This window comes from Aulonocara sp. 'chitande type north' Nkhata Bay, linkage group LG16 (genome assembly GCF_057382095.1).
Source record: "Aulonocara sp. 'chitande type north' Nkhata Bay isolate Kocher_YH1m ecotype deep benthic linkage group LG16, A_spYH_male_GT1.1, whole genome shotgun sequence".
Classification (NCBI taxonomy): Eukaryota; Metazoa; Chordata; class Actinopteri; order Cichliformes; family Cichlidae; genus Aulonocara; species Aulonocara sp. 'chitande type north' Nkhata Bay.
In genome coordinates, this window is record NC_141359.1 from 37179198 (window position 1) to 37199081 (window position 19884).

A 19884-nucleotide genomic window follows, 5' to 3' on the forward strand; every position below is an offset into this window, starting at 1 on the left:
AATAACTGAATATAGAAAAAAAAAACATTCCTGCACAGTCACTGTGCCTGCATATACCTATTCTTATTTCCTCAATACATTCAAAGAATGAATGATGTTGTATAAAATAAAGATACACAAAGATAGATCAAGATGAAGAAATCTGTTATGATCATACACTTATTGAAATTATTTCAAATACACCATGTGTTTACTGGACGATGTTTATTTGCCATAAATATTAGTAAAAATAAAAGTCACTTTAAACATCAACTCAAAAACAACAACCTGAAACTGGTTCTGTGCTCAATAATTAATACAAAACATTAAACTTTTAGTCAAGACAACGTCTTTACCATCCCACCATCAATGTTTGACAGTCTAATAATAGAGTCACTCTGATATTCTGATGCATGTTGAAACCAATCTACCAAATACCAACTGAGCTATGAACTATTCAACTGACAACTGAAGCTATTCATAAAGGCTATGAGTGAGTTTTTAAAATAGATTAATGTAGCTGGTCTGAGGTCTTTAGGTTTAAAATGCATACTGTACTTCTCCCTATATCGGTAACTGACATGTAAAATATTTTAAGTATGAGTTTGTGCATTTCAGTGTTTATCAAAGTGTGTAAACATTTTTTGCCCTGTATTGACTCATCTACACATTTCTTTTATTCCCCTCAGTATATTGCATAAAAACTGTAAAAACTATTTACACAAAATTACAAAGGTAGCTTTGGCTCGGATAAAACATTAAAAATGCAGACACTGCCTTGTTTCTGTAGAGAAACGAATATTTTCTAATGCCTAGAAATTATATTATTAACAACCACTGGTTTTTATCCAGAAAACATGTGGAAACAAGAGAATCAGAATGCTCTCAGGTTTATTCTATTCCGAGTAAGATCTTCAGTAGGACTGTCTGGAAACCAGACTGACTTCTTATATCAGATCACAGCACACAGAAGTATTTCTCTGTTCCACTTCCTACATGGAGTTCCTCAGCCCAGGCAGAGTGAGATCATACCTTCAGAGAAAAGAAGCATGAAATGTTCATAAGATCATTAAGCATCAAATAAGCATGCATACTCTGCTTTTTTAGGGTCCATGCCCTACAACCAGATTTGGTCAACCAGTTCTTTACAAAACGTGTATTTGTTGCTGCAAGTTAAATGAGTTTTCCTGTTACTGGGTGGCTCTATTGCACAAAGTAATAAGAATTCATTTCCACTGAGATGTCAAGGAGGCTCGCAGAGTCACAGTCATGAAAAATTGATCTTGTTTCACTGGAATCAGACTTGTGAAATTTGAAAATGGACAAAATGGAGAAGTGCAGATAAAATAACAAATATGCAACTTCACCAGGAGTTCAGGTTGGAACCATTATTACGTAAGAACCATAGCATAACTGTTTCCAAATCATGTTTAACACTCGTCTTTTAAAAGCACACAAACATTTGCCATTTGAAGAGATCATCCTGTTTTAACAGGTGTAGTTTATTATTGTTTTGCTGAAATATGCAAGGCCTTTCCTTGAAAAAGGCATCACCTGGACGAGAGCATAAGTTCCTCTAAAGCAGTGACAGTGACTTTCCAGATGTGTAAGCCCTTAGATTGCAAGTCTTTACTTGTTTTTTTTTTATATATTTGAATATTTTAATAACCTTTGCCAAAAAAAATTGTTTCTTTTCAGTTTCACTTACTTTTCTATCCCTTTGTTGCCCTCTCCCAACTTTTCTGGACCATGTTACAGCTATGAAATTTGAAATAAGGTAATACTTTCTTGAAGGTTTCTCAGTTTAAACATTTCATATGTTTAAATTCTATATTCTATTATGGGTTTATATATATTTGCAAATCATTTTGAATTTTTATTTATGTTTTACACAGTTTCCTAACATTTTTGGAATTGTGATTGTTCTCTGTAATCTGACCACAAGTTTATCTGTACTTCAGCTAAATGAACTAAAACACAGAAACACAGAAACATTTGTCTTCTTATGCCTCACAATTGTGTAATTGGTACAAAAACAATGTGAGACTTCCATAAAAGCAGCAAGGAAGTTCCAGGAAGTTATATAGAAAAAAGGAAACCAGTTAAAAAGTGCCCAGCAACAAAGGTGCAGGCAGATTTTATTACTGCTGGACAAAGCCGCTGTAGCTGTTTCCATTATTTGTGCTAAGTCAATGAGCTGCAGGCTTGAGCTTCATTTACCACCAGATAAGACAGAGGAATAGAGAACCATCAATCTTATCTAACTCTCAGCAAGAAAGTCAATATGTGAATTTTCCTCAAACTGTTCCTTTAATTAAGCTGGTCAGGGAGGATTTTCTTTACAAACTGATGACCGCAAGACAATAAAAGAAGGAAGTATTGATACTTAAAGTCAGCACATTCACATTCAGTGTCACATAAATCTAATTGTAATAAGAGAAAACTGGCCCCCTTACCACGCTGTGACGCCTTTGACTAGATCGATTTCTGATAAATCTATTATTACCTGCAGAAAGAAGCAGAACTGCCATCAGTTGTCTGGAACAAGCTGCAAAAGTGTGATAGTGAAAGCAGCTAGGATTTCAATTTATGCCACATATGAAGAAAATAAAATAAATATTTAAACCACAATGAAGAAAAGTAGGAAAATGAGAGGTCGCATATTTGTCTGAAGAATGAGTAAACACATAAAGCAGTTTAGCTGAGTTAGAGAGATTTAAGCTTTTAAGGCTTTGAAGCTTGTGACAGGAAGAAAAATGCAGAATTTACCAGGAGCAGCATGAGTGTTATTAGCACAAAAAATATTGCTTATTTTTGTTACAATTGTTATGATAGCAGTACTTGTTATTTAAAAATATTTAAAAAATAGTTTTCAAGTTATATTTTCATAAACCATGCAATATATGTTTAGGATTTTTTTAATAAAAAGCAAATGTCAGCATAAATATGTATAAGAAAAAAAATGTACATGTATAAATATTGTTCCATATAGTTTTATATTTTTTTATATATTTTAAGACATCAATACCAAATGAGTAGTTCAGCTTCAAAATGAGCTTAACATACCGAACCTATGTCCTTTCTCTCTTGAGAGACCAAAATGCTGTTGTTTTTCACAGACACATCCAACTTCCTAGCTTGTGCCTCTTGAAGTAACACATCAAACTCAAACCTGTGATGAAAGCAGGTAAAGAAAGTGACACCATCTCAGTGTCTGCTTTAAAGACACACAAACTACAAAGTATAAAAATATAAATTATTCCTTTACAACAAACAAATGGTGAATGAGCGTATTAGACTTACTTTTCATTGAAGACGGGATTGATCATCCTCTTCTTGACATGCGTCTTCTTACGATGCTTCCAGGTTTGGTCGGGGAGGAGATACAGGCGGACATAAGAGTCTGTGCCGTGCTCACTGCAGGGCAACAAGTTCCTGTGTGGGAGAGGCCACGGTATTTAGGAGAACTGTTTCTGTATATTTTAATTAAAGCCTTTTAATAACTTAAATGGTAATGAGGACAGATTTTTGTGACATACCTGCATCTGATTATAAAGACTATAAGCTTATGTTTCAGGGTTGCATAGCGTATATTTAGCTCAATCTCTCCAAATGAACCCTGATGATTCCTAATGGCTCTAAAGAGAAAAAATTGCAAAGGTCAGTTTCATTTTTATACTTTTTTGAAAATGCAGCATCCAGCTCAGTTCAGGATATCTTTGGAAAGGTTAGAAGTTGACATTAAAGGACACGCAGAGAACAAAGTCTCACTCTGGAAATAAGAATTCATCCGAGGGGTCAAAACTGGATGAAGTGATGGAGTTCTGTGACAGCAGGCTGTGAGAGGTCAACCGGCGCACAATCGCAGATGATTTCCTTTTCTTAGATGCCTGGAAGGAGCCACGGCCTTGAGCTAAATAACCTTGATTTGGTGAAGCTGTCTCTTGGTTCGGAGTTGAGGGACCAGGGGTATTGTTGGAGGAAACTGTGTGAGGGGAAGATGGAGCATCGGAGGGACTGGAGACTGAGGTATTCCCTGCTTTTCTGGTCTGTTGCTGTTTGACTTCTGAAGAAGGATTGATGAAAGTCTTGGGTGGAGGCTCTTCCAAATTAAGAATCTGTGTGAGATAGAAGACATGAGCAATGCTACTTATGACAGAGGTGAATAAGACAATGAGAAAACCAACAGAGAACATTTGCTTTGTACAGGAAGACAGATGGATGTGTGTGTGTGTGTGCATGCCCACCCTGAGCGTGGCCTTGAGTTTGATCTGGCTGTTTGCGCCAGAGTGCTCTAGCAGGAAGTACTGGTCTAGAGTCAGGTCCGAGGTGTTGAGGAGGCGACTAAGGGGCAGGTTGAGAACACCGAGGTGATTCTTCTTCTCAGGCTCTTTGACCTGAACCACATGAACAAAAAAAATATTTAAAAAAACACAAATTACATTAACCTCATGAAGAGATCAGATAGACTGAAAGAGGTCTGGGTTCAGAATATGCTTCAGAATCATTTGTGTCAATTGTAGTAAAAGTTTCATTCGGAGTCAAAATTGGACAATTAAATGGGAACATGATAAATATAGCACTATATTTTTTTTTTATTAGCAGCAGTGATTATAGTCAAGTTTTTAAAAACAATACTTTCCAAATGGTTGTTTTTGACAGCAATTTGTTCTGGATTAAAAAACAAACCTGAACAAAGAGCTGCTGCGTGTTGACGTCACGCACAAAGAAGGTGAAGCCCTCCTCCCACACCGGGTCTTTGGAAGCATACACAACCTGGAGAAACAGTGCATCAGTAGTAATTCAAGTTATTCACTGCAAAAAGATGACACAGTTACTGTGCTTTGCGTTTGTAACTGCAGTATTTTTTTCGACGGACTTTATAATAGTTTCACTGATCTAGAGTCAAAATGCTTCCAGATAAAATGCAGTCAAAATGTATTTATTTTGGATCACTAAACCTAAAAATGTTGCTTAAAACTGTTGGTAGGTAAGTGACACACGTTCTTATTTGAAACCAGAAATGACAAAAATTGAATTTAAGACTTGAATTTTGCCAAAAATGCAGGTAGGTGCTCATTTTCAGATGGGTTCTCATCCCAAACTATTCTTCAGTTTTATTGAATTTAGGCTTTTATCAAATTTCAAATGAATTGATATCTCCATTTGATCTGTAGACCTCTACTCTAACCTCAGTTTTGATCTTCCTGGTAGCGGAAATGGTCTAAAATCTGTAAATATCATAAAAGTGATCTTTTTCATTCATAACAAATTGTAACTTAATGAAAAAAGGTGAAGCACTACCATTTAAAGCAAGTGCCCATACAGCTATAACAACAGCTTTAATGATCATATTTGATATCATAGGGGAAAGTTATGTGTTTTTATGGTAAAGTGAGAGCAATACCTTGCTTTTCTGAACATTGCTGTCAATGGAAAATTCAACAAAGCTGTTGGGAAAGGCTGCTCTCTTTGTGATCTGAAAACAAAGCAAAACAATGACCTGGTCAGAACATCCGTAGAGCTCTATTCCAATTCCAATACGGTCAAGTGGATCTGTTTCTTTCAGTCAGTGTCAATATAAAAAAACATATAACCTGCCTTATAATTGTAAACCTCTGCAAACCAGGTTAGGTAGCAGTTTACATCTGATCCATATTTTTTTCCTGTTTTTTGTGTGAATTTTGTCATAATTATGTGATGAATTCTGTGTGCTTTGTGAGATCTCCGTGACCTTTTTCCTATAACCGGGTGAATATTTTGGATTTTTATATTGACTTTAAATGTGTTTTGAAGAACTAGTTTATCTGGTTGTTTATACTCATATTTTAAATGTAGTTGATTCTGCAGGAAATCGACGTTCAAATTTTTGGTAAGACCAAGACCAAGTCCCATGTAATTAAATGGAATTTCACAGAATTTTATTTGAAATTACTGTGTAATTATATTTACCCACAAATCCTTAAAGGTAGGCACAAAAGGGAGGTAACAAGTCAGCTTTTTTACAGGAAACAAAGAATAATTATAGTAAATGTGATTGCTGCATAACCAATTGTAAGCAGTGTTTAATTAATACAGTGACCGAGGAATCCTGCGAACACTCAGGATGAAGTCCTCATTAGGAGAATGGTTCACGGTGTCTCTATGGATTTGTAAATGTCATTTATCAAATGTATGTATGAGTTTGAGTGGGATTATATAAACATATAATTGCAACTACTTTACTATTTCATTTTTCACCTGGATTCTCTGGTAGCATTCTTATGACACTCCTTTCATAAAAATATTATTTGGCTTGTACAAAACCAAAATTGGGAGTCTTCCAACAATAAACTGCAACGTTCTTTATTCAACTCTGTAATAAACCACACCACCAACTAAGACGAGGAAGAAGAAAAACATTTATGCTGACAATCATTACTGAAGCAGAAAAAAAATACTAATGGCCAACCTCCGTCTTTACACTTCCAAATAATGATGCATAAAGATAAGAAATTAAGTTTTCAGTTTATTTTTATCCTGCATTTTCACATTATAACCAGCAGAGGACAGTACTAATGAAATTAGGAAACCTTGAATTGAGAAAAGAGTAAAAGAGTTTTGTTATTTAAAAAAAAAAAATCCTTAATAATTCTACCAGTTGGTTTATAATTATCTAAAATACCAGATGAATGGAATTCATATCAATTATGAAATCTGTGAAAGTAGAACCTTAATTTTTTTTTCCTTTTGTTTCCTCCATGTTCTAAGTTTCCTTCCTGCATGTTTCTTAAGGCTGGGAAATTTAATCTGAACATGTCTCGGTTCAAGGAGTTAGATGAAGAGCAGCTGGCAATAACAGGCATATACAATTACAGGCATGCGCCAGACAAACTGGAAAGACCACCTCTGAACACGCACAGGCACATCTAGAACAGCTACAGAAAGCAGATGACCTGACTGATATGGTGTTTTGGCATCAATACACAAAAGCACCATCAGCTGCAGGACATTGAAATGAAGTAAATAAAAGTAAAACAAAGCTTTTGTTTCAATATGCTCATCTATTATTGTAAAAGAAAACATACTCTCACTGGCAAACTCAATAAGCTTTGGGCTCCCAATAACCCCCAAAATCACGGATATTTTTATAAACATGTTTAGGACAGAAAGACATAAGGGTCCTCAACGTGATCAAAACAAGTGATAGTGAAGGACTTGCTTTGCTGTCTCTATTATTAGAGCTAATATTGCACATTTGATCCAAATATCTGTATAAATTTGGCATTAAAACAAATTGCAACAAGAAAAACAAGGACACAGCCTGATGCATTAATGCTAGAAAAGCTGTCGTCTTACCTGCGCTTCTTTTGAGTTCTTCCTGAGCCTCTGGTGGTCTGAGGTCTGAGCAGGACAAAAATACAGCTGAGAACATTTGCATGACAACAACAAGAACAATACTACTTATCAACAGAAGGTGCTTACAGGTAGATCTGTGGCATTGTCCAGATACACTGCAAGTATGGCACAGGCAAAGTTGTCATTGGACTGGGAGAAAATGTTGTGAGAGGAAAGAAATGTGATTTCCACAGCAGTTGGACACTGACACACATACAGCTGCTGCTTTTAGTTCAAAGTGAAATATACAAATTCGAATGTTATTTTGAAGAAATAGTGGGCTGCTGTACCTCCTGCAGTAGGCTGGTGTCAGTCTGAAGGGAAAACCACTGGAGCTTAAGATGAACTTCACCGTGTGGCACATCCTCCAAAGGAAACCACTGCAAGAGTAAGAGGATGTTTGAATGGCTTTAGTGCAAATAGAAAACCAGGAAAAATGGTAGCACATGCATTTTATATGAAACAGTGCACTGTGGTACAGAAATGTTGTGTTATGAAGATTAATCTATTGAATATTGATTTATTGATTAGCATTCAAATATCTCAGTGAATGCAGAAAAAAGATCTACCACAAAGTAAGAAAGCACGAGACAAGGCTAATCAGAAGGTATTGGCTGAAGCACATGCTTATTACGCCAACCCTTTTAACAGAAGATCTTTTAGCATGCAGCTCATGTACATACGGCTCGAAGCAAAGAGTAAAACAAAACAAAGAAAACAAGAGTTTCAGTATTATTATTATTGCTCTTTTCACTCTTGATTTATATATTTTTCTAATACTCTATTTTTAAACATGTCTTTAAACAAGGAAAATGAACTCCACCGTTTTAAATCACTGTGATAACTATTCCACAGGTTAACTCCTCTAACAGAAGCACATCTCTGCTTTATGTTCGTCCTTATCTTGTTTTTTTTAAGAAATCTGTTCCCCTTAAGTCATATTGACTCTCTCTGACTTTAAGCAGCTTCTGGGTACTGTGGCAAAGCAAGTTGTTTTGTGCTTTATCTGTGCCATTTTATATTCAACTAAATCATAAAATTTCAGGGTATTCAGATTAATAAACAAAATGTTAGTTGGTTCTATATAGTTCGATTGATTTATAATTCTTATAGCTCTTTTTTGTAACTCGGAAATAGGAAGCGTATTTGTTTATATGCATTACCCCATATCTCAAGACAATAAGTCATATGGAAGCAACAGAGAACAATAAAGTGTGTATAATGATTTCTTGTTCAGGACATGCTTTGTTTTGTAGAGAATAGCAATGGTTTTTGAAATGTTTGCTTTCACGTGGTTTATATGAGACTTCCAGCTAAGCTTATCATCAGTTATCACTCCAAGAAATTTATTTTCGTACACTCTTTCAGTTTCAATTCCATTAACCCTGATTTTAGATACATTTTTCATTTGTCAGCTCTTCAGGGTAAAAGATCTCACCTGATCCATTTGTTTCTCTCTCTTCACTTCTCCCAAATCGAGCTTATAGCTAAAGCAGACAGCCAATGTAAAATACAAATCACATTGTTAATGTCAATATTAGTTAGATTTTTTTATAAGCTCTTCATAGGTAAGAATCCACTGATGCCAGGAACTTTGAGAAGGGCTTTTCTTAGAATTTTACTGAGGCATAACTGACTCTGCACGAGGACTGCAGCCTGCATGATGAGATAAGGAAAAGCCAAGAAAAACATCATCATAACTCAAAACTGTACGACATACCTTCCAAGGAAATCATCTTTATCTACATCTTCATCATACAGCTCCACTTCTAGCTCTTGGCCAGGAGCCTCGTGGACAACAAACTGCACAGATAAAAAAAGCGAGGAAGTTTTTAAAAGCACTAAGACGACAAGGTTACATGCAGAAAATGGAATATTAGATACTGATGCTGTACAACAATACAATGAAACAAGTAAAACCGAAGATGAGTGACACACCCAGCATTACAGGGTATGAAATACAGTCATGTGTTTGAATTTTGTGTGGGGGAGTTCGTGTTAGCCTACCTCATACACTTCATTCCATCTTGGATGTAGATTCTTTTTCACAGTCTTGCTTTTGAAGTGTATGTTGCCCACTCTGAGTGTGGCATAGGGGTCTGATTTGCCTTTCACTAAACCCATCACGTATGTGTCCATAGCCAGCAGGTCCCTGGCTTCCAGCAAGTGGACCCTCACCACCCCCTATGAGGAAAAAACACGAGATTCATATGAATGATAGTGTCTTTGTATAGGTAACAAGTAAAGGTAAAAATAGGTTTAAAGAGCAAATAGTTAACATATTTTTTTAATCTTAAAATTCACTGTGCTTATAAAAAAAATCCAAGTAGCTGCTGGTTATAAGGCGAAGCTAAATGTGTGAATTGGAAATGTGATGGTACTTACACGAGGAAGTGGAAACCTCATTTGGTCCATTTTGACCTGGTCTATGAGGGGAATACACATGCGGTTGGGCAACACTATAAAAGAAGCAATGATGTTCATGATGGTCTCCTCTGACAGTGAACTGTAAAGTGAAAGATGGAGTGAGACAAGCAAACATCAAAAATTCTGGATGAATCGGTAATAATAGGATTCTTTTTTTAAAGATTCTCTGACCTAAAGGCGGGGCTGCTCAAAAGGTTTGTCATGCCAGTCCAGTTTATTTTTAATGTCTGAAAAAAAGAGCGCTTTCGATAATATTAAACACACAACTACACTTCTCACAACTCCACACTGAGAAAATCTGTGGCCACTTACAGGGCGGCGAATGAAGAAAAAAGTGACTCCTCCCACCAGCGGTGTTTGACCAATAAGAGGCTCTAAAATAACTCTCATCATCCCCTGGAGCTGGAAGATTCAGTGAAAGTTTTACAAGAATAGTAAACATATGATACAGATGATGGAGAGAAAACAGGAAAATGAGATGCTCACTTTAACGCCTTTCACACCAGCTGTCATTGCTGAGTTCATGTCAGCACGAATGTCCACATCACCGTCATAACTGCAGAGTAAACTGAGCTGGTCAGACATAAATGATGGCAAGAGAAAACATCCTGCACACGACTTAGAATTTAAAGTAAAAAAAAAAATGTATTTGACCGACCTTATGTTCATGTCCAGAATCACTTCCCTATGTTCCACTTCATGTGTGTATGCTCTTATTCCAGTGATCTTGAGAGGCTGAAAATAAAGAAGCATTTAAAGAAAACCATTCAGCCACAACACATCACCTCCAACGCATTTCCAATGAATAAATGTCACTGGATATTAGGGTGGATTTCCAGGAGAACAAATACAAACTCGATTTAAAATGTAAATAAAAGCAAAATGCAAAATTTGCAAATCCCACAGACCTATAATTTATTCACAGTAGAACTGAGAAAATGGACCATTTTAAGAAAAAAAATACTCATAGTTCATTTTGAACTCCATGTCTTAAAAAGGTTTGGAGCATCTTAGAAAGAGAGAGTTTCTAAGAAGTAATGATGGACTGCAAAAACATGGATTGCCTGCAGTAGAAGAACTTTCACCAACTAAAAACATCAGAAGCAGAAAGAAGAGTGGTAAACGTGACTGCATCCCAACTTTTCTGAGACGTGTTGCTGCTATCACATTCAAAATGAGCTAACATTTTTCTTTAAATTATGTATTTTCTCACTTGAAATATTTGACATATTTTGTGTTCTGTTGTGAATGAAATACAGATTTATGAGATTTGCATTGCGTTCTGTTTTTATTTCCATTACAGTCACCCTGTAATGTGTAGGGAGATGAAGACCCGAGTGCAGACTGAACACGAGTCATTGATTAGATCGTTGACAGATTTCAGAAAGGAAGCAAAGAATAAGGTACCACAGTATAACTGAAAAGTTGCTGAAAAACAACAAACTTGGAAACATACTAGGGCTATGGAACACTGAGAAAGGTGAACAGAAGTGCTGACAAGGGGAGACAGAAACTATATATATATATATATATATATATATATATATATATATATATATATATATATATATATATATACATACACACACAGTGGAACGAAGCACGCTACAAGCAACCAACTCTCAAAATGAAGCAGGAAAAGCAAACCTTAACAGGGAAAACACACAAATGAAAATGAAGGAGACTCAACGCAACAGGAAGTGACATTGAGGGAAGAACTAAACTCTAAAGCAACTGAGAACTAGGAACAAAACAAAACACACAGAACACAGAATGAATGAAGTAAATGTAAACACTAAATAAGCCAGGAATTAAATAAATAATTAAACTAAACAAAACTTCAAAGTGCAAAAAGCTCAAAATGCTGGGTAGCAGCCACAGGACCATGACAGACCCAGTTCGTTTTCAGAACTGCACAAATCAAAGACACTCACAATGCGCCCAAAGTGGATTTTGGTAAAAGTAAAAGTTTTCAGTGAAGGACTGGAGAACCTGATGGACTGCTGGATGTTTTCTCTAAGTAGCTTCTCCATGTACGTCCCAAAAAAAGGCCACGCCTGCTTCAACACCTGACAACACATGACCAAAAAAACATGTGAACACTTGATTCAGAATAGCAAACTGAAATGTACTCACAACATTAACTGAGATTAACACTAAAAGGCTTAATGTATCAAATGCTTTGTTTAGCTTTCTAAAATTACAATTTAGTTGTAAAATGTTTTTGTTAGTAATTATTTAATATAGTTTGCACTTCCTGCAGTCTCCGTGTTGCTTTCAGCTAATCTATCTCTGACTTTGACCTTCTGTCCTCATGCTTTGCATCAAGGTGTAGGTTTTGTGTACTCTAGATCAGCAGGGCCTTAACCAGTTCGTGTTATAGAGGAATAACCGAATATCTTCTGGATTGTGTTTATTTTCAGCAGAATAGAAATCACAGTAATAGCTACAAAAGGTATATAAAGGCATAAAAGTTATCTGGCAGCACGGTGGCAGGGTGGATACCACTGTTGCCGCACAGCAAGAAGGTCCTGAGTTCAGTTCCTCCATCAGGCTGGGGTCATTCTGTGTGGAGTTGGCATGTTCTCCCCATGTTTGCGTGGGTTCCCTCCGGGTACTCTGGCTTCTTCCCATCGTCCAAAGACATGCAGTTTGTGGGGATAGGTTAATTGATTAATCTATATTGCCCATAGGTGTGAATGCAAATGGTTGTCTCTCTCTGTGTGTTAGTCCTGCGACAGACTGACGACCTGTCCAGGGGCGTACGCCGCCTCCCGCCCTATGACAGCTGGGATAGGCTCCAGTGCTGCCTGCAACCCTGAAAAGGATAAGCGGAAGCGAATGGCTGGACTATAAAAGGTATTATTAATGTCCTGTTGTGTGTATTGCCCAGCTGAATGTCTGACTGTGAGTGACTTTCCTTTGTTACGCTGGAGTTGATTTGCTAGGAATTTGCTTGATTTATTATTTTCTTTGAAATTGTTATTTCTAGGTTGTGTTCTTACATAAAATATTCTGTAATTCTCCCCATGGTTGTTGGCTTGGGTTTGTTATGTGTCTGTCTGTTAGTTTTTTTTACTTTTCCTTCAATAGCACATTCCAATTTTTGTCCTGTTTTTTCTTCTATAAGGAGCTTGCTTTTTCTGTTTAACAAAGTAAAAAAGGAGTTGTACAAAGAAAATCATTTGTTTCTATGAACTCTTTCTTTTGTGTCAATTATGTCCATGAATAGGGACCTGGGTACAATTAAAATCTATAACATTTCCTGTATGAGGAGAACTTTTGTTTTGTTTCTGCCTGAAAACAAATACCACATACATTCCAAAAAACAAGTTGCTGCTTGTCTGTGTCACTGCATTCAGAATGCTGTGTTGGGTTGAGCACAGGTAACTGACTTGGCCATTGAAGAATATCCATTATTGCCCTGCGAAACTCTTACACTATACTTTGGGTAATTGTCCATTTGATTTTTTGCTCTGTGAATGATAGCTCTACCTCTTTAAGAGTGTTCTTGGCCTGGTTAGATGCAGTGAAGTTTTTCTTAACCATGGAAACAATTGTGTTATAATGCACTTTAGTTGTCTTCTGTGGTCTTTCTTTGCTTTTGGTGTTGCTGAGCTGGCTAGGGCATTGAATCTTTGTAAGAATATACCAGATTGTTAATTTGGCTGCAGGTTTTTGCTCTTTCTGTCTCTCTCTTTCTCTGAAAGGTTTTTGTTTTGTTTTGTTTTAGTCTCATAAAGTCCTTATTCACATGCATCAGCATGTTTTAGGAACTCCCATAAGTTCATTAGGTGACCATAAACTCTGATCAGTAATCTGGTAGGAATGATTCCTGGGAATTGTGGATGGAAGGACAGATGACAGACACCTCATCACTGCACAAACTCATCTGCAAGGTGAGCTGAAAATACTATACTTTAAAGTAAAGCTGGAAGTCAGCACTTCTATCATATATTGACTGTTTGATTTCAAATCCACTGTTGCGAAATACAGACGAAAAATTATTTTTTAAAAAAGAAGAGAAGAGAAACCTTTATTAGTCCCATACGTAGGAAATTTGTTGTGTCACAGCAGAAAGTGGAGAGTGCAAGTTACAGTAGTAAAACTTATCATTGTCCAAGATTTAATGGACCTAAGTGTAGCTGATTCAATATTTACAGACTAACTGATGTATTGGATACCAGATTTTATGATATTTGATGTGGGCTTATTTGGACATACTTTCAGTGCCAATTAAATCACCAATTAACTGAACATGCATGGAACAGGGTGAGCATGTAAACGCCACATAGAACGACAAAAGGTTCAAACCAGGAGTCATGGTGCTACCACTTCACACCCCCCAAATATGGGACAAGTAAGGTAGTTCTGACTCTCATTACATGCAGCACAGTACATTTTAAAAATAAGTGGTGCCAAGTTCTGGTTAGGTCTAACTAGACTGTTGAATAAACTAATCAACAATGACTCCATTTTTTTTCTTTTTGACTGATTTTTAACATGCCATAATTTTGCATTTATATGAAACTAACAGATTTTTCTTTAAATCTGTTAAAAATCATTATTTGGTGCATGTTGTTAGGTTCCATATGACATAAGCAGCAGATCCACTGTTGGAATGGCTGCAGTGTGCCTACATGTTCTCTCTCCCACATTTTCCATCTTTCTTCCAATGTTTGTGTCAAAATAAAGATGACAATTGTCATAAATTAGCCTAAAAATGCATCAAAAGAACGAAACATTACAAACATGGGCGGGATTCTACTTGATCTTAATGAGGTCACCTAAAGGTATCCAGTACAGCCCGATCCGGCAGGGAGGTGTGGGACGCCAGATCAGGCGCCCCCTGTTTTTGTCTTACTTCTCTCTATCGCCTTTTCTATCCCTTTCAAGAAGTTAGGCTCCATAAATGCTAAAGAGGTAAGTATTATTTCTCAGTTGCAGTGAATAGATAGAAAATAAACTGTGGGAAACTAAACAGAAGAAAGAAGAAGAGAAATAACAAGTTAACATAAACCAGTGACACACTCCAGGGCCTGATCAACCCTGGCAGGGCCTCCTTGGATGAGGGTGTCTAGTGATGATGGCCGAAATACCCGATGAATCCAATTTGTCCTAAATTTTAAAATCATAAGCTAGATCAGATCTCTAATCCTTAAACCTAACCAAGGAAGGAAAATGTCAGATTAGCCTGGGTAAAAGTCACACAACGATGCGTGCTGCTGACAAAGTTTCTGGGCTGCCTTGCCTCAAAACAGCCATCCCTGAAGAGTCTCTCCATCTAAAGCAGTGCATTATCAGGGATTGTAGCATCTAGTCCTTCTTACTGAATCACCCTACAGTCCATATTCAAACCTTTTATGGTTGTAAAGCTGAAACAGTTGATTGTTATAGATACTTGAGACTCTGGCTGGATGATAAAGAGACTTTTCTACAAAAAAAAAAAGAAAAAAGATGAAGATCTGGTTTTTATATAGTTTTTTTTTTTAAATCTCATTCATAAGCTGCAAGATCATTGCACAACCCACAATTTTGTCTCCACTTGATTATGGTGCTATTGTTTTATGAGTGCATCTATATCCACCTTAAGGTCTCTAATGGTAGTTTTTCCTTCACACTGTTTCCAAAGTGCTTGCTCAGTGAGTCATATGTTGTCTGTATGCATTATTGTCGGGTCTAATTAACAATATAAAGCACCTTGAGGTGACTGTTGTTGTGATATGATGCTGTATAAATAAAATTGAATTGAATTAATTTGAATTAAATTCTGTGTATCACAGTGCATAATGTGAAAATTTTAAATTGTTGTATTTGTGCATCTGCAACTACTCTTGCACCTGTTTTTAGTCTTGGTATCTTTCTTGAAAAAGAGATTTCAATCTCACCGAGAGAACCTGTTTAAAAAAAGGACTTAATAGATAATATCACTCTTAACATGTGAAAAATGTTTGAATACTGTACCTTGTTAAGCCAGTGAACCTTCTCTACATCAGAGAATTGCACCTTTGGGGGAAAAGCATTAAAGTTAAAATCTTGATGCATGCTCAATCATCCAGGTAAGTCAATCTCCAAAAGTTGATTCTGTTCATCTGGACGAAGCGTTTTGTGGGAGAAACGTTTCGTCACTCATCCAAGTGAAACGTTTCTCCCACAAAACGCTTCGTCCAGATGAACAGAATCAACTTTTGGACATTAAAGTTGCATGACGGCGTTGGTGGAAGACGAAGAGGTGTGGTGATTAAAAACCTCCCTCAGAAGTTTAGGCTGTAACAGAAAAACAGAACATACCCAGGATGCCATCGGTAAGGCACTTCTCAGCTCGGTTTTGATCGCGCGTTTTTCATTGTCCACTAAGTCGATGGCTGATGTGATCCGGGCGACTTTCCATTGGCGATTTTTCTTCCAGTAGGTGAGCATAAACACGCACAGCAATACCCAGCTGATGTTGATGCCCAGATAGCCTAACAGATACACAGGGTAGCAGATGAACACCGCTCTCCCGCAGTACATCACGAACTCTATTATTACGTGGTTAACAGTCGAGGAGCTCAGCCTGTCCGTGCACTGCATGCTTTCGGACGGTTTCTGTGCCATCGGGTCAGACACGGTCTGAGGACCTGCTTCAGAAAACGCACTTATTGTATGATCAGAGGGCGAACAACTTTCTGTGTATTTCATTTCATTTTCATTTGAAAAGTAGACAAACCAGTCCTCCCCACTTACCTCGCGCTCATAGTAGTCCTACACCTTCTCCGTGTTTTTTTTTTTTTTAACAAAAATAAATATGCAGGATAAAATGACGGAAATAAATCCAGACCTGGAACTTAGATTTCCACGCTGTATGCCTATTCTGCACCGGGAGGTGCTGTGTAAGTCAGTGCCAAAACACCCCGAACCATATTGTTGATGTTGTAACTACACAGTAACGTCATCAGGGCACGAGCGCACAATCACACGCACGTTGTTGCACTTTTGATTCCTTACTGGCACCTACTGTGTCAGTAGTGCGCTTCAAGTCAGGACTTTCCACGCACACGGAGATGTGCTTATAAGGTCTCGGTTCTCTTTGGATCTTAAAATTCCTCAGTGATGAAGTTTAACAAATACAGATACAGATCCTCTCTTACTGAACCCGACTTTATTGCGCTCGTTTAAGTCCCAAACAGACCGCATTTCTCTCCATGGACAAGAAAAAAGGAACGGAGAAATAGCAGATGACGTAATTAACAAAAAGGAAACTTATATATTTTTTGTTACCAATTCTCATCTTTCTTTTATCATTATTTCAATTCATGTTTTCATTCATATCTTTATTTAGCTTCATTTGATTTTTTTTTTTTTTGTCTTTTTCTTAGTATTATCATTACCATCAGTAGTGGTACAAATAGTACTGGCGGTGGTATTATTACTTATATTGTTATTATTACCAATATTTTTAATATTATTACTGATATTATTATTAATGATGACTCATCTAACCACATAATGTAGATCCCCATATCCACGCATTGGGTTCAACCACATGAAACTCACACCCAGTTTTAATTGAATGCAAACTCTACAAATATGTACAAATGTTTGTTTGTTTGTTTGTTTGTTTGTTTGTGTTCTACTCTTTTTCAATGTATTCTTTGTCTCTTGTTTGTGTCAGTGCACATTTTCTTCATAGTTGTTTTTGGCAATGCTGATTAATTCTGGCATTTTCACTATGCATGTTTCACATTTTTATTACCCACTTGTAAACATCTACTCTTACCAGTAGCAGTTTATAAGAGAAAATATATTGAGCAGAATCAAATTGCGTGTGGTTTGTGTGCCCCCCCACAACGGTCCCAGTTTCACTTAAGCTAGACATCAAGATTGAGCTGGAAAGGATGTGCAGCAGGTTATGGTGTAAGGGCAGAGATGGTAATGTACTAATATGCGTGCGAGTGTGTTGATAAGATGAAAGGAACTTTAAGGAACAAAAGGAGAGAGAGGGGAGGACAGTTAGTGAATCAGGAAATGCAGAGGATTGGTAAGGAGGAAGTGAGGGCAGCTGTGAAGAGGATGGAGAATGGAAAGACAGCTGGTCTGGATGCCGTTATGGGAATGACTGGGAGTGAGGGTTTTCACCCAGCCAGTTGTACAGCATCTCGTTAACATTTCATTACCTTTCTTCAGTAGTAAGGAACTGAGCTTTGTTTGATTAAATAATGTTTATTAATACACCTGTTTTCACAGACAAATAGGCACAAAGTTCTGTGCATTCAAATAAATGAAAATGAGGAAGAATTACAATAAAAATAAATCAGAAGATTAAAAAAATACTGTTAACAATAATACAAAAGCAAGTTCAAAGAGAATAAAATAAAAGTCGCAATAAATCAGTTAACATAAATAGCAATACCCCCCCCCCCCCCCAGTCGCTAACAAGGAACAGTTATTAAATTCAGAGTCTGTGATCGAAGGCTCGAAGGAGTAAAAACAAGCTTAGATAAATAGTCTAGACCTTGTTCACTTAGTGATCTCTGTGCAAGAATGTGAATTTCACACATAAAACACGTAAAACACATCAGCAGTCTGACTGCACCGTTTTGTAAATCTTGGATGTGAAAAATAGATGATTTAACTAAGTCAGTAAAAAAGGACTTTACGGTTTGCATGAATCAGCCGAGGAGACTATACACCTAAATGAAAGAAACAGAAATGTCAAATAGATTTTATATAAAAGTTAAAGCCTAAAGAAGAAACAAATACTATACCAAAATTATGAATGCTGGACGAGCAAAAGGAAGCAATCACTTGACTGGTTTTTCAGTGTAGTTCAGGAGGAGCTACAATCATGGCCTCAGTCTTGTTGAAATTCAAAACAAATCAATTGCTGGGATAGACATTGAACTAGGTGGATAGCCTCTCGAGCCGGTAAGGCTTAAAAGACAAAAACAGCTGAATGTCAGCATAAATAAATAAGAAATGGAAAGGTTGAACGATGGCAGCTAAAGGAAGGATGTAGCGATATAGTAGTAAGAGACCGGGGACTGAACCTTGTGGAACCTCACAGGTTAGAGAAGAAATGTTGTTTACCCTAAACAGAGAAAGTCCTGTCTGAAAAATCAGAGGAAAACAAGTCTAACACCAAGCCAGAGATACCAGCCGAAACCTCAAGCCTATTAAGTAACATACCATAGTCAATGGTATGAAGGGCTCTATTGAGATAAACTAAAATGAGTACAGAACAATTTCCTGAATCAAATACCATTAGAATCGTATTATAGACTCTCAATCTCAAGGAAGTGCTGCTTTGGAAAATCAAACTGGAACAGGTCAGAAATCTGTTTTTTGTATAAAAAGGATCTCAATTGACTCCCCACAACTGTTTCTAATAATCTCCTGATAGAGTAAATGGCAATTTTGAAACAGATGGATAATTCCCAACAGAACTGACATCAAGATTACATTTTTTAAAGTAACAAAACTGGCTCGGAATGCTTAAAACGGGGAATGCCACAACCTTACTTCAAACAGTTGTTAACGGTAGTTAGAAATGAAGAACCATACTTGTAAAAGTCCCAAACAGGAAAGAGGTAAAATCTCAAATAAGTATGAAGAGGGTTTTATCGAGTCCATTACTGTAACTAAGCCATTAACAATAACTGGAAAGAATGACGTAAAGGACTCAGCTCACTAAGAGCCATCTTCACATGCTGAGGAACATAAGGAGAACTTGGATCTTATGGTAACTCGGTCACCTTATTTACAAAATGATTGAGAAATACATTACAGTCATCCTGGGATTATTCTTGTCACAATTAGATTGAGATGGCTGAAATAAAAAGATCCAGTCCCTTTCACTGCTTCATTATAATAGTGGAGAGGATCTTTCAAATAAAGAAGAGGATCAAACGTTCATCTCTGAAATAACAGTCATCAATTGAATGTCAGATCCTAATACAAACACGTTGTTAATACTTAGTTAAAATGAACATTAAAAGAGTGACTTATGGTCACCAAAAGCAACTTCATTTACTGCCAACTTAACACCATAAGCTATGTCCAAGTTACATTTTTGCGAGGATAGTGGGACCAGATACATGTTGAACAAAGAGCACATGACAC

The 19884-nt window shown here is 36.8% G+C and overlaps 1 protein-coding gene across 1 annotated transcript; it reads right to left on the reverse strand.

Moving 5' to 3' along the window:
- Positions 1-204: 204 nt before the first annotated feature.
- Positions 205-16685, reverse strand: LOC147312029 (extended synaptotagmin-3-like). The gene is made up of 24 exons (XM_086265753.1): positions 16510-16685; positions 16075-16403; positions 15748-15789; positions 11718-11852; positions 10442-10518; positions 10270-10339; positions 10096-10185; positions 9955-10010; positions 9742-9862; positions 9364-9540; positions 9077-9159; positions 8795-8843; positions 7647-7736; positions 7444-7506; positions 7318-7362; positions 5387-5458; positions 4669-4755; positions 4227-4376; positions 3751-4097; positions 3519-3617; positions 3283-3414; positions 3046-3151; positions 2436-2485; positions 205-1011 (listed from the first exon to the last, which is right to left on the reverse strand). Exons 2-24 carry the CDS (start codon positions 16378-16380, stop codon positions 972-974), a joined length of 2487 nt encoding a protein of 828 aa, XP_086121879.1. The 5' UTR covers positions 16381-16403; positions 16510-16685; the 3' UTR covers positions 205-971.
- Between the last annotated feature and the right edge of the window lie 3199 nt (positions 16686-19884).

Excerpts from the sequence above, each read along its gene's own strand:
- LOC147312029 (XM_086265753.1), bottom strand. The coding sequence starts at position 16,380 with ATGGCACAGAAACCGTCCGAAAGCATGCAGTGCACGGACAGGCTGAGC. Across the intron at positions 3,618-3,750 it reads GATGAATTCTTATTTCCAGA|AGCCATTAGGAATCATCAGG; the intron begins GTGAGACTTTGT and ends TTTTCTCTTTAG. Across the intron at positions 3,152-3,282 it reads AATCCCGTCTTCAATGAAAA|GTTTGAGTTTGATGTGTTAC; the intron begins GTAAGTCTAATA and ends CTTTCATCACAG.